This window comes from Thamnophis sirtalis, unplaced genomic scaffold, assembly GCF_051295495.1.
Source record: "Thamnophis sirtalis isolate CommonGarterSnake01/CBP01778 unplaced genomic scaffold, rThaSir2_p1.2 scaffold_4, whole genome shotgun sequence".
Taxonomy (NCBI): Eukaryota; Metazoa; Chordata; class Lepidosauria; order Squamata; family Natricidae; genus Thamnophis; species Thamnophis sirtalis.
The window spans coordinates 11,089,209-11,101,944 of record NW_028261384.1 but is presented as its reverse complement, the minus strand read 5'-3'; the positions used below and the strand labels follow the sequence as shown (position 1 = coordinate 11,101,944).

General features: G+C 40.9%; 1 protein-coding gene across 4 annotated transcripts in view; it reads left to right on the top strand.

Moving 5' to 3' along the window:
- Positions 1–2,598: 2,598 nt before the first annotated feature.
- The window catches only part of PAXIP1 (PAX interacting protein 1), a 33,360-nt gene continuing 23,222 nt past the window's right edge, over positions 2,599–12,736 (top strand). For all 4 annotated transcript variants that reach the window (XR_015696314.1, XR_015696313.1, XR_001313607.2 and 1 more), the window contains exons 1-7: positions 2,599–2,789; positions 6,333–6,467; positions 7,568–7,611; positions 8,090–8,153; positions 8,238–8,351; positions 9,543–10,178; positions 11,632–12,439. Coding sequence is in view for 1 of the 4 variants with exons in the window: in XM_014067460.2 (XP_013922935.2) it covers positions 2,697–2,789; positions 6,333–6,467; positions 7,568–7,611; positions 8,090–8,153; positions 8,238–8,351; positions 9,543–10,178; positions 11,632–12,439 (1,894 nt within the window). In the remaining 3 variants the exon portion in view is untranslated. The remainder of the gene's footprint in view (positions 2,790–6,332; positions 6,468–7,567; positions 7,612–8,089; positions 8,154–8,237; positions 8,352–9,542; positions 10,179–11,631; positions 12,440–12,736) is intronic.

Sequence of the window (12,736 nt, the reverse complement as noted above, 5' to 3'; positions counted from 1 at the left end):
TTTGTCAGACTTATTAGCAATCTTTGCAGCATCCCCATATGATTTACATCCAGGTGCTTGGCAACTGGTTCATACTTATACTTCATATGTTGCTGTGCCTCAGGGTCATGTGATCCTCTTTTGCCAGCGACAGGTGGAAACTAATCAAGGAGAGAGGCAAGCTAGGACTAAAGGAATTTCCTGACCGTGAGAACAATTAACCAGTGGAACAGCTTGCCACAAGAAGTTGTGGCTCCTCCAAACACTGGAAGTTTTTAAGAAGAGATTGGACTGCCATTTGTCAGAAATGGTGTAGGGTCTCCTGCTTGAGCGGGGGTTGGGACTAGATGACTTACAAGGTCCCTTCCAACTCTGACAATCTGTTAAACAACTAGAAGGCCACTAAGTGAACTTAATGATCCCCACAATCCCTGCTCTCCCAAACCATTCATTAAACCAGTGATTCCCAAACTTAACAATTTTAAGACTTGTGGACTTCAACTCTCAGAATTCTCCAGCCAGCAGAGCTGGCTGGAGAATTCTGAGAGTTGAAGTCCACAAGTCTTAAAGTTGCCAAGTTTGGAAACCTTTCATTAAACAAATGTGGGGGTTGTTAAGTGGGCCATGTGATATCTCAGGCATGGAGAGACTAGGTGTAGGCACAAACCCACCTTCCTTGGGCCTGCCAAGGCCTCCTTCCCTCTCTGACATGTCCCATGCTCTACTCCCCACAATCATTTCTCTATTGTTAGCTACAGCTCTGCCAAGGTTGGCCTGGCCGGAGGAAAGTAATAGCTAGCTTTTAGTTAGTTTTAGCCAGGGAAAAATAAAATTCTCAGGGTTTTCTTTCTCTTGCTAAAAGCTAGCCTTAGCCTCTGCCCGGCTAAGAACTTGGCCAAGATTGTTTTTCACCCAGAAAAAGATGGCCCCTTGTGGGATTGTGCCCCAGCAATGGATCCACTCGCCCCTCGTTCTCTACCCCAATCGCCTGAGCTCCGGAGTTCTGAAAAGTGAATGAGTGGTCAGTGATGGGAAAGGTGGGGGGGAGAGTGTGTGGAGCAGTGGAGTAGCAAAGCAGTTCCCGGGCTTATGCGGACCTCAAGGGACAGGATGGGAGAATTACTCGGTGGGGAGGTGCTGTTGTGTTTCTGCAGTCATGAGGTCCTAAACCAGGGGTTTCCAACCTTGGCAACTTTAGGCCTGGAGATCTTCAACTCCCAGAATTCTCCAGCCGGACCGATTCCTAAAAGACCACAGGAATATTGCAGCAGAAGTTAATTTTGGATCAAAAATACCTTTTGGGATTATGTTGTAATGTAGAATACTTCTAAGTGACTGGTTGTTAGCTGAAGACTGCCTGCAATCTGAAAATAGAAAGGATGCAGGTGGAGTTCTTAATAATATATGCAAACTACCGTACAAGTAGCCTCAATTTAAGACCAGAATTGAGATCACATTCCTGGTCATAAGTTATTATGATTATAAATTGAGGCATTGTGAGTTGGCTGTTAAGCAATTGCAAGGGCAAATGTTTTATTTTGAGTGGGAGTTTTTGTCAGAAACTAGCAAAAAAAAAAAAAAGAGCCACAAATCATGGTTATGTAACAATTGATCATAAAGATGAGCCATCTCTCCATTTGTGTGTCGTGTGCGTGCAGGCACATGTATATGGGCACACTTGTTTTTATGTGGCACATTTTATGATGTCCAGATGTCCAGAAGTGCTTTACAGGCCATTAAGCATCCATTCTGTTGCCCTTCAGAATTTCAAAGCACCAATAAATGATTGTTAAATCGAGATTTAACATCTTGCTGGAAAAGGTAGCTTGCATTCGTTTTACATTCCTTTTTTTTGGAACCAGAAAGCCAAGTAGGAGCAGATTTTGGGATGCAGAAAAATGCAGAGCCAACTTGCAACGATCATTTTCAATCACTTCCTTAAAATATTAATTACACCGTTCAGGAAGAATGCATCAAGATTTTCTTCTCACTCCATCCCCCTTAGGCCTCGATAATATTAGATAGATAATAATTGTCCAGGAAGGACAAATATAGCTAGATAGCTAGCTAAACTTAATTTTGTCACTTTAAATGTACACTAATTGGCATACATTAATACAATTTCGTTGGATGCAGATCCCATTAAGTCTTCACTGCAATCATGGTTCATTTTGGTTTTTTTAAACTTTTGATTCATGGCTATTATTTAAGACTTGCAAAACCTATATAACAACTCCCCGCCGGCGGGAGAAAGACGATGGGCGGAGCTAGCACAGGCGGGGGAGGCAACAGTAGGCGGGGCCTGCAATTTGGCATTTCTGCCGCTTGTTTTGTTAGTAGGCGGAGATTGGGGTGAACCCACTTTGTCGAACCGAAGGGGAGGACGGATGTCTCTCGGTTCGACCAACCGAACCTTGCCTTTAACCGATCCGCACGTTTATCAATACACACTCTGCCCCATTCAATGAGAGAGATAGGAAGAGGCTTTCGGGACGTCCCAAGCGAACGAGGGGCGCCCGCTCCCGACCCTCCTGCTTTTCCTCCCCCCCTCCGCTGGCCGGAGATCGTCCATTCTAAAGAGCGCGCACCTCTCCCACGATTCGGCGGCTGTCTGGGCGGTTGTTAGGGGGTGGGGGAAGCGGACAAGGTGATCCGGGGGTTCGGCGGGCTTTCATCGCGCTTGGAAGCCGAAGCGGCTGCAAACGCCGGGCGGGATCATGGCGAAGGAGGAAGACAAGGGCGAGATGAAGGTCCCCGAGGAGATGTTCAAGGATGTCAAGTTCTTCGTGGTGGGAGACATCGACTCCAAGGTAACCGAGGGGAGATCGCCGCGGAGGGGGGCGCGAGCTCTTCCGCCTCCTGGACTGTTCCTCCCGATCTTCCTCCCCCCGCAAACCTTATTGGGACCAAGCGATGACAGCGGCTCGTGAGGCGGGGGGGGGGAGAGAAGGGAGGAAAGCGCATGCGCTCTTGCGAGAACCCTTTCCAGAGAGCGGGACAGGGGGGCATTGTTGCCCCTCGCGCGTGCTGGAAGTGGGGGAGGTTTAGGGCAGGGAGATCAGCCGTTAACGGTTCGCAGCGGCCGGCCTGGGACTGACGTGATCTCCTCCCCCTCCTGTCAGTCAGTCAGTCAGTCAGTCCCGCGTTTGCTGCTAGGGAAGCTCGGCAGGCCTCTGCTTCGGATTGAGAGGGTTTTGGGGGGCGGGAAAAGCATGGCGAGGGGCAATCTGAGGCCCGGGTGGTCTTCCCGGTGTCGCTGTTGCTTGTAGTCCCCGCACGGGAAGGGGGCTCGGAGTAGGCCTCTGGCGCTCCTCTTCTCTTGCTTGCCGTTTCCTCATTTCTGTCGCCTGCTGGTGAATGAGCTTTTAAACCACGCTTTACATGTAAACTGGGTGAAACCAGACTTCTTAATAGCAGAGACTGTGGGAGGGATCTTGGAGTCTTAGTGGACAATCAGCTGAATAAGAGCCAGCAGTGTGTAGCTGCAGCCAAAAAAGCCAATGCGATCCTAAGTTGCTTTAAGTGAGGGATACAATCAAGATCAAGTGAAGTACTAATACCACTCTATAAAGCCCTAGTAAGACCACACCTTGAGTACTGCGTTCTGTTTTGGTCACCACACTATAAAAAAGATGTGGAGACTCTAGAAAGAGTGCAGAGAAGAGCAATAAAGATAGCAATAGCAATAGCAGTTAGACTTACATACCGCTTCATAGGGCTTTCAGCCCTCTCTAAGCGGTTTACAGAGTCAGCATATTGCCCCCAACAATCCGGGTCCTCATTTTACCCACCTCGGAAGGATGGAAGGCTGAGTCAACCTTGAGCCGGTGAGATTTGAACAGCCGAACTGCAGAACTGCAGTCAGCTGAAGTAGCCTGCAGTGCTGCACTCTAACCACTGCGCCACCTCGGCATTGGAGACTAAAACATATGAAGAATGGTTGCTGGAATTGGTTATGTCTAGTCTAATGAAGGGAAGGACCAGGGGAGACATGATAGCAGAGAGGAGGAGGTCAAGCTATTTTCCAAGGCACCTGAAGGCCAGACAAGGAATAATGAATAGAAACTAATCAAGGAGATATCAACTTATAAATAAGGAGAAATTTTCTGACAGAACAATCAACCAATGGAGCAGTTTGCCTTTGGAAGTTGTAGGAGGTTCATCACTGGAGGCTTTCAAGAAGAGATTGGACTGCCATCCGTCAGAAATGGTGTAGGATCTTCTCCTTGAGAGGAGGATTGAACTAGATGATCTACAGGTCCCTTCCAACTTTGTTAATCTGTTATCTGTTAAAATCTCATGGCAGGAAAGGATTACTTCCCCCCAGGAGAACAAGAGGGAATCCCCGATTTGTCCTCCTCTTCTACAGAAACAGATCCCTCGTATTAAAAAATAAAGGAAAAAAAAGACATGACTCCGAATCTTCTTTTCCCTGAGCCGATAGTCTTCTGCAGGCGGGAAAGATTCCTTCTGTCAGTGGGAGAGAGCCAGTAGCCACATCATGCCATCCAATCTGACAAGGTCTAACTTGCCTCTTCTGGATGTGAAAGATGGCAGTTGCTGGCTGATCCCGACTGGGAAGTGAAATGCAGCTGGAACTGCTTAGCTTTTCGATGGGAGACCACTAGGTGATCACAGGCTGCAGGATAGATTGGGAGGCTGAAAAACATCCCGAAAGAGAAGCTCATGCTGTGTGCCTAAAATGCATTCTCAATTTGTTTGTAATAAGACCCATGGACTCATCAAATCATCTGCACCAATAGAAAATATGTGTAGTTTAGGATTGAAATGGGGGAGTCTTTGTTGCTCTCTTGAATTATTTTCTTTACCCATTTTCATTACGTTTTATTACCCATTTTCAAGTAAACAACCAATCTCAATAGAGCACCAAGGTCCTCACACATACCAAATCTGTTTTGCTTTTCTGTTCTGAAACTTTTATTTTTTCAACCATTTCAATGTTACAAATGTGGATCTGGGGCACAAAATGATTGCAATTTAATGCTGGAGTAAATTTCATTCAGGATACAGCAACTTTTCTTCCTCCCCTGATGAAATATCATTTTTGAAGAAAACATAATTTTCTGTGATGTCCAGGCTTGGAAAAATAAGGTCTGGTTGAAACCAAAATGAAGAATAATAGTTTCCTGGGCATTGAAATCAGAAGGAATTATGGGTAGTTTCACTCTAAATCTCTTTATATAAATGAAATGAGATGGGGAATATGTGAGACTAAATAAATATATCTTATAATAAAGCAGTTTTCTTTGCAAGAACTAAGCTAAATTAGGATTTTTTCTGGTTTTTCATTTCCAAAATTTCTGCCTTTCAACATGTAAAATGAAGTGTTCCTAGGCAATTTATTTGATGAGAAATAAAATGAGTTCAGTGCAAGAAAGAATTATCATATGTTCTTTTCCTAGAAGTTTCAACAGATACCAAATTATCTTATATATCGTAATTCTATATGGCATAATAAGAAGGAATGAAGTTTTTAGAGATCTAGACACATTTATAGAGTATTTGGTGCACTGAATACATACTTGTTTTTAACGAAATAAATGTGAAATACAAGCATCTTTCATGCGATACTTACATCCAGGGGAAAGATGGTAGAAGTAAAACTTTCTTATCGTGCTACATTTCATTTTTCATTATTTTACATTTTATTTATTGCTGTCTTTGGTCAACTATGTGTTTATTATGTTGAGAGAGCAAGAGCTGGGTTTTTTTTTAAAGGAAGGCTTCATATAGTCCAGTTTTAATGAGCTGTGGTATTCATACAGCATGTTTAAATGTATTGGAGAAAAACTAGCAGATCAACAGTAGGATTGGGGAGTTAAATGTTAGCCCAAAGAACCCTAGAGGTCTTTCTCTGATCGGTCATGTCATGAACTAATGAGAGAGAGGTTTTTATTCAGTTTCTGGCAATAACACCTAGAATGCTGCCCCCCCCCCCCAACTTGGAGTGATTTCAAAAGCTCTTTTATTTCTATTTTAATTCCCTTCCACATGATCACATGGGGTGAAATAGGGTTGGTAGGATAACTCAGTGCTTTTCTTCCCTTTCCTGCTCCCAACCAAAAGGTCTTTAAAAAAAAACTAAGCAAAGACCTAGGAATTATAGCCTTTCTCCCCAGCAGTTAGGGAAACGGCTTATACAAACCAGATGTCTTATATCGTTCACTGATGTCCAGCAACAAGTTTGTTGTTTGGCTTGATTGAAATTCTCTGGGAAAGGTGATAATATTAGCATGAATGTACGCAATGTATGTGTGGGAAAATGTGATTTGTTGTACCTAAGCATTTTTCTGAAACTGAAAAAAGTAACTTTTCACTTTCATGTTATATAGGTTATTCAACTTCTGAAAGATGGGAAGGCAAAGGAAGTTTCCTACAACGCTCTAGCTTCACACATCATTTCAGAAGATGGGGATAATCCAGAAGTTGGTGAATCTCGTGAAGTGTTTGATCTTCCAGTAGTAAAAGTAAATATTTAAAGCATTGTAACTATTGTTATAATGGATGGGCAGGACAAGAAGCAATGGATGGAAACTACTCAAGGATAGAAGCAACCTAGAACTAACAAGAAATTTCCTGACAATTAGAACAATTAACCAGTGGAACAACTTGCCTCCAGAAGTTGTGGTGCTCCAACACTGGAAGTTTTTAAGAAGAGATTGGACAACCATTTGTCTGAAATGGTATAGAGTTTCCTGCCTGAGCAGGGGGTTGACTGGAAGACCTCCATGGTCCCTTCCAACTATGTTATTCTATTGTATTCTATTGTTTTAGTACAATTAATATTTTGATACAGAACATAAATGTTTCCAGATTTGCATGCAAAGAAATGCTATTTGTGTGTGTTGAGAAGGGAGAAAAGGGTCAAGTCCATCACTTTGAGCACTGTTTTGTCCATTATGAGACTACTGGTAAACAGCAAGTTAAAGCCTTATCTCAGATCCCTGGCACACCACCACCACCACCCCAAAAAACCCCTACGTTATTGGACTTAGGATTGATAGTCCCAGTTATCTAGCTGGCTAAGAAGGGCATTGATGTTTAATGAACATACTTATAAAGAAATATCCTTACTGTTGCCTTGTACAAGTTATCATATGTTTCAATAATATCCAATCCCTTTCAATATTTGGAACCTTAATAATAAATCAATTTTATTATAATCACATCAGCATAGTTTGAAATACTAACATGAACGTAAAACCCACAGATTATTAATTGTTTACATGTAGAGGGTTCCTATTCAGTACTTTATATCTACAGATAGGCCTGGGAGAAATTGTTTGAAAACACACAGCTGTTTCCAATTAACAAAGATAATACAGACATAAACAATCCTTTTAAGCCTGATAAGATAGCTTAATAGCAATAGCACTTAGTCTTATATACTACTTCACAGTGATTTACAGCCCTATCTAAGTGGTTTAAGAAGTCAGCATATTGCCCCCAACAATTAAATATAATGAATGAATAATAATCAGGTGAGTGTATATGCTTATGTTTATAATTAGATAGCTATTCTCAGATATATAAATATTTACTTATTATTTTTAAAAACCTATTCTAGCCTTCCTGGGTGACTTTGTCTGTTCAGTGTGGAGCTCTTCTGCCGTATCCTTTCCAGTGAATATGTTAAGAAATTATATAACATTTGATGTTTTTAATATAACTTGCTTTTTAGCTAGGCAAGAAATTGTTTAAGAGAATTAATTAAAGGAAGGTCCTCCTATATTTTAATGCTCTTGCGAGGTCCAGTTGCTTAATTGAAACATTTATTTTTTCTTTCTTTGCTAGTCCTTTGAAATTTTTGAGAGAATGTATATTGAAATTCCTGTTTGTTCAAAAGACAAACTATTCACTCAAATAATCTGATAATTTTATAGCAGAAGGGTTGTGATCTCAACTCTACCAAATTCATTTCTTGATTGCATAATGCTAGATTAGTTTTCTTTCTGCTCTCTCTTTTTAGAAAACTTGGTATGCACAAATCTATACATAGTTTCTTATGAAGTTTGGAAAATTTTTCATTTGTTTATGTTAATACATTTTACATTTTATTTATGTTATTTCCTTGACTTAATTTTGTCAGAGTAAATGGCTTTTCTCCAGAATCCTGTCAGATCTTTTTTGGAGTTGCTGCTTGTCTGTCTCAGGTAAAATATTTTACAAAGCAGCTAAATGATATTCAAAATAAATTCAAAATATTTTTAGCTAAAGTACCTTGCATTTTTTGGTAGGTATCCTCTGAAGATCGGACTATGTTGTGGGCTTTGATTACGTTTTATGGTGGGGATTGCCGTTTGAGCCTGAATAAAAAATGTACTCATTTGATTGTGCCTGAACCAAAAGGGGTAAGAATTTTAATGCATGTTAATGTTGTTTTAGCATATGGAATGCAAATCAATGGCTTGTAAGTATGTTACCATTTTAAGAGGTTTCAGCAATATGTAAGTAGAGTAATGTGGAAGTCATTTCATACATTTGGCTAAGATATTCCTAGGCAAAATTATGTTTTGGGGACTGATAAAATATTCTGATGAATGATAATGCATTTTAGTTTATTAGTTTTGTATGCCGCCCACTCTCAGAAGACTAACATTTTAGCTTATGTTATTTTCAAATAATTGGTGTCACAGCTAAAATAGGTGTTACCAATAAAGAGAATAGTATAGAATAGCTCAGGGTTGAACTGTGGGGCCTTTGGTGCTCTGAGTTTGGTTGTTTTCTTGCAGATGTTTCATTACCCCGCTGGGTAATATCATTAGTAGTAGGGGGGTATGGAGCTTTTTCTCTGGAAGGTGTGAGAAAAAAGGAGGTGAAAACAGTAACAGGACTGGAATACCTGCTATTTACTAAGGAAAGACTGTTGCATAATCCAAATGCCACAGATTTTACCATCCATTTGTTTAGTTGAAATTTTATTTACCTTTTATTAATTAACTATTACATAGTTCTATCTAAATTAGGAGTAGGAGTAGGGGTAGACTTTGGGTAATTATTTATAAAGTAAAAAGATCTATGTAAATCAAGGCATTTTCCCAGACCACAACTTCCTCTCCCCCAATTAAAGTAGCATAAAAAAACCTAATTAGCCACCAGTAATAACCAGGTTAGCAATTGATTGGCCATTGAAAAACAAGCATTTTTAATACCCCATGGCATTTCAGAAGCGAGCAGGCTGGATACAGTTATCATGTCAATTTGTTCTATAGCATTAGGCCCTTGATCAAAGACATCTCCTTTCAGATACATGCTCCTCTCATCTTTTGAGAAGATAAGATTCTAAACAGGTCCTCTCTAGATAACCTCATAGGATGGACAGGAAAGGGGTCCCCAATATAGTCTGATGCTGTGCCTTGTAGGGTTTGGTAAGTAATGACTAGCATTATGAATTCAGCTGAAATACCTGTCAGTAGGAGCAGCCAGTTGACCAATTACAGAGAAAGTAAGTTTCACCTATCAGCAATCTGACATTTGAAACTTTTTGAATTCATTGTTTGCATTTATAATATTTACATTTCAAATATTTTTGTTCTTTCCAGGAAAAATATGAATGTGCCATTAAACGAGAGAACATTAAAATTGTGACACCTGATTGGATTCTAGATTCTATAGCTGATAAAACCAAAAAAGATGAGGTTCCCTATCACCCCCGTTTAATAATATATGAGGAAGAAGAGGAAGAGGAAGAGGAGGAGGAAGAAAATGAAGAACAAGATTCCCAAAATGAAGGGAGTACTGATGAAAAGTTATCAAGTCCACCATCTTCTCAAGAAGGGTCTCCTTTGGGCAATCGAACTTTTTCTCCTAAGTCTATTGATGCTGACAGAAACAAAGGAGAACTTATGTTTGATGATTCATCAGATTCCTCTCCTGAAAAGCATGAAAGAAATTTGAACTGGACCACAGCTGAAGTCCCACAGACTGTTGCCAGAAAGCACACATTGACTCCAGGCAAGGACTCTGGATTGATTAATTTGTGTGCCAATGTCCCACCTGTCCCAGGCAATATTTTGTCCCCTGATATCAGAAGTAATATAATGGCTTCAGTACAAACTCCGCAAAGTTCTGGACATCCTGAAATGATGACAACATGGAGTCCTGCAGTCCGGACACTAAGAAATATTACCAATAATGCTGATATTCAGCAGGTTAATAGGCAATCAAATGTAGCACATGTAAGTACTTTTAAAGTATATGTTGATAAAACATTTCTTGAAAATGAACACTTTCTCTCTTAATGTTATATCAGTAGTTGGGATTTTCCTGAAGTAACCCGTGCCGAATTGCACACTTGTGCAACACACTTGTCACCTATCATAATGAAGATTTTGTTGTTGGTTTAAGATTTTCTGTTTGGAGTTCTTAGACCTCTCTTGATCACCCTGGATTTTTTGAATACAAAAGGATCCTAACTGGTCTGTGAACGTCAGAAATAAAAGGAGCATTTTGAAGAGAAAAATGATTGTTTTGTTGTTAAAATGTAGGATGTTTTCTGAAAGTCTAGGGGAGTATAAAAATATAATTTAAGATGGCATTTTTCTTTTCAACACAGTCTTGGATGTTTACATGGTAAGAATTCTATTTGCTTATATATGTTTTAGTGAACTACCTGTAACATTTTTGAAGTCTTAGCTAGAAGCAATTATCCACAGCCTAATTAGGACAGCTCTTTAAGAACCTTCAGTCTTCAAGTCGTTCTAAGTGTAATTAACCTAGGCATAGTATCAAGAAAGCATTTCTACAGCAGTGTTGCAGGTCTCAGCGGTACAAGTTATTTTTCAGATTAAACTCCAAATATTGGTCTATCAAAATCTATATATATAAAAGTCAACTACCACTCACTCATCAGAAAATCTCCACAATGGTAAAGCATATAAACTTGAAATTTGGAACGTACATTTCTCTTGGCTTCTAGGTGCTCACTAAGAAAGGATTTTTTGAAGTGACCATCAGATCATCAGTATTCCTTATACAGTATTATATTATTTAACAAGTGTCATTACTAAGGAGTTAGATGTTCTACTTCCCCTCGGTAGATCGGGCGTGGGCGTGGCCAGTGCGTGACTCATCCAGCCTGTGGGTTTTACGTATCAATTTATCAAGCCCAATCACATAGCTTCGTAGTGAAGGACGGATATCCAGCTAGTATCTAATAAACTAAGGAAATTTTTATTTTATTATATGTGCCTCGTTTACTAAGATTTAGGAAAGTCCCCTTGACAGTAATATCGCTTTTCAAAGTTATGGGAGTGACGCACTTTATTCAGAATTGTAATGTCTCCCATACTCAGCTTTTGAAAGCATGCCAGAAGAGGGGTGACAAACTCGCAGGCCAGATGCATCATGCATTGGCTATGCTCACCCCCAGTACAGCGAACAGGGAAAAAGTCGTGATATGTCACATGACGACTGTGTGATGCCGCAAGTTTGACACCCGTGTGCTAGAATATTTGCTTTCATTTTGCTTTTAATGTTCTTTGAATATATTTAATTCAGTCTTACTGTATTTATGTTTTTATTATTTGATTCGTTCTGAATTATCCTGGTAGCTTTATTAGATAGCTTTATTAGAAATATTAGGAAAAAATAGAACTATAACTATAATAAAGCTTCTGTGTTGTTTTCTAGATCTTGCAGTCACTTTCAGCACCCACAAAAACTTTGGAGCCACAGATGAACCACAGCCAGCAGGGGCATCCCAACACAGTCTTGCTTAGCCAGGTCAAACTGGCACCAGAAACACGCTTAGTGCAGCCGCCTCCGCCTCAGCATCACCAGCCTCAGCAACAGCCGCCACCGCAGCAGCAGCAGCAGCAGCAGCAGCAGCAACAGCATCACCATCTCTTGCATCTCCAAGCCCAGCAGCTCCTGCAGCTGCAACAGTCCCAGCCGCCACAGGCTCAAATTCCCCAATCGCCTTTCCAACAGCAGCCGCATCAGTTTGCCCAACAGCAGCAAGTCCATCAGCACCAGTTTCCTCAGCAGCAGCAGCAGCCACAGCAGCAGCAGCAGCCACAGCAGCAGCAACAGCAGCAACTCCCCTTCCCTTCCCAACTGGTACACTCCCAGCAACAAATGCACCGCCCCCCACAACCCATGCCATTTCAGCAGTTGCATCGATTGCAACAGCAGCACCTGCAGCAGCAGCAGCAGCGGCAGCAACAATTGCAGCTTCAGCAGCAAAACCTCCAGCAGTTACAGCATCAGCATCAGCAGCAACAGCAACTTCAGCAGCAACAACTCCAGCAGCAGCACTTACAACAAATGCAGCAGCAGCAGCAGCAAATGCAAATGCAAATGCAAAATCAGGCACCACAACACTTGACTCCAACATCTCAAACACTACACCATCAAGTTCCAATTCAGACCCAACAGAATCCCCAGCAGCAACAACTGCAACAGCACCAACTGTTTGGACATGACCCATCTGTAGAAAGTAGGTTAATTAGTTATATGCATCCTAACTTGTGGTTAGTGTTTCATCCTATTTTCCCCAAAAGATCAACCCTGTGAGATAGATTAGTGATTAATCTATTTTGTTCTTGCACATTGAGGCAAAAAATTTTTAAATGAGGGGGGGGGGAGATTTTGGCTGTTAAATTATTGGTTAGTAGTAAATCAGCTATAGTAAACTTGGTAAGAATATATTAGCAAGCACAGTATCCATGACTAGTACAAAAGGCAAGCCTTTTCCCTTCAGTGGATTTCTGAAAGAAGGAAGCCGTGTTAGTAG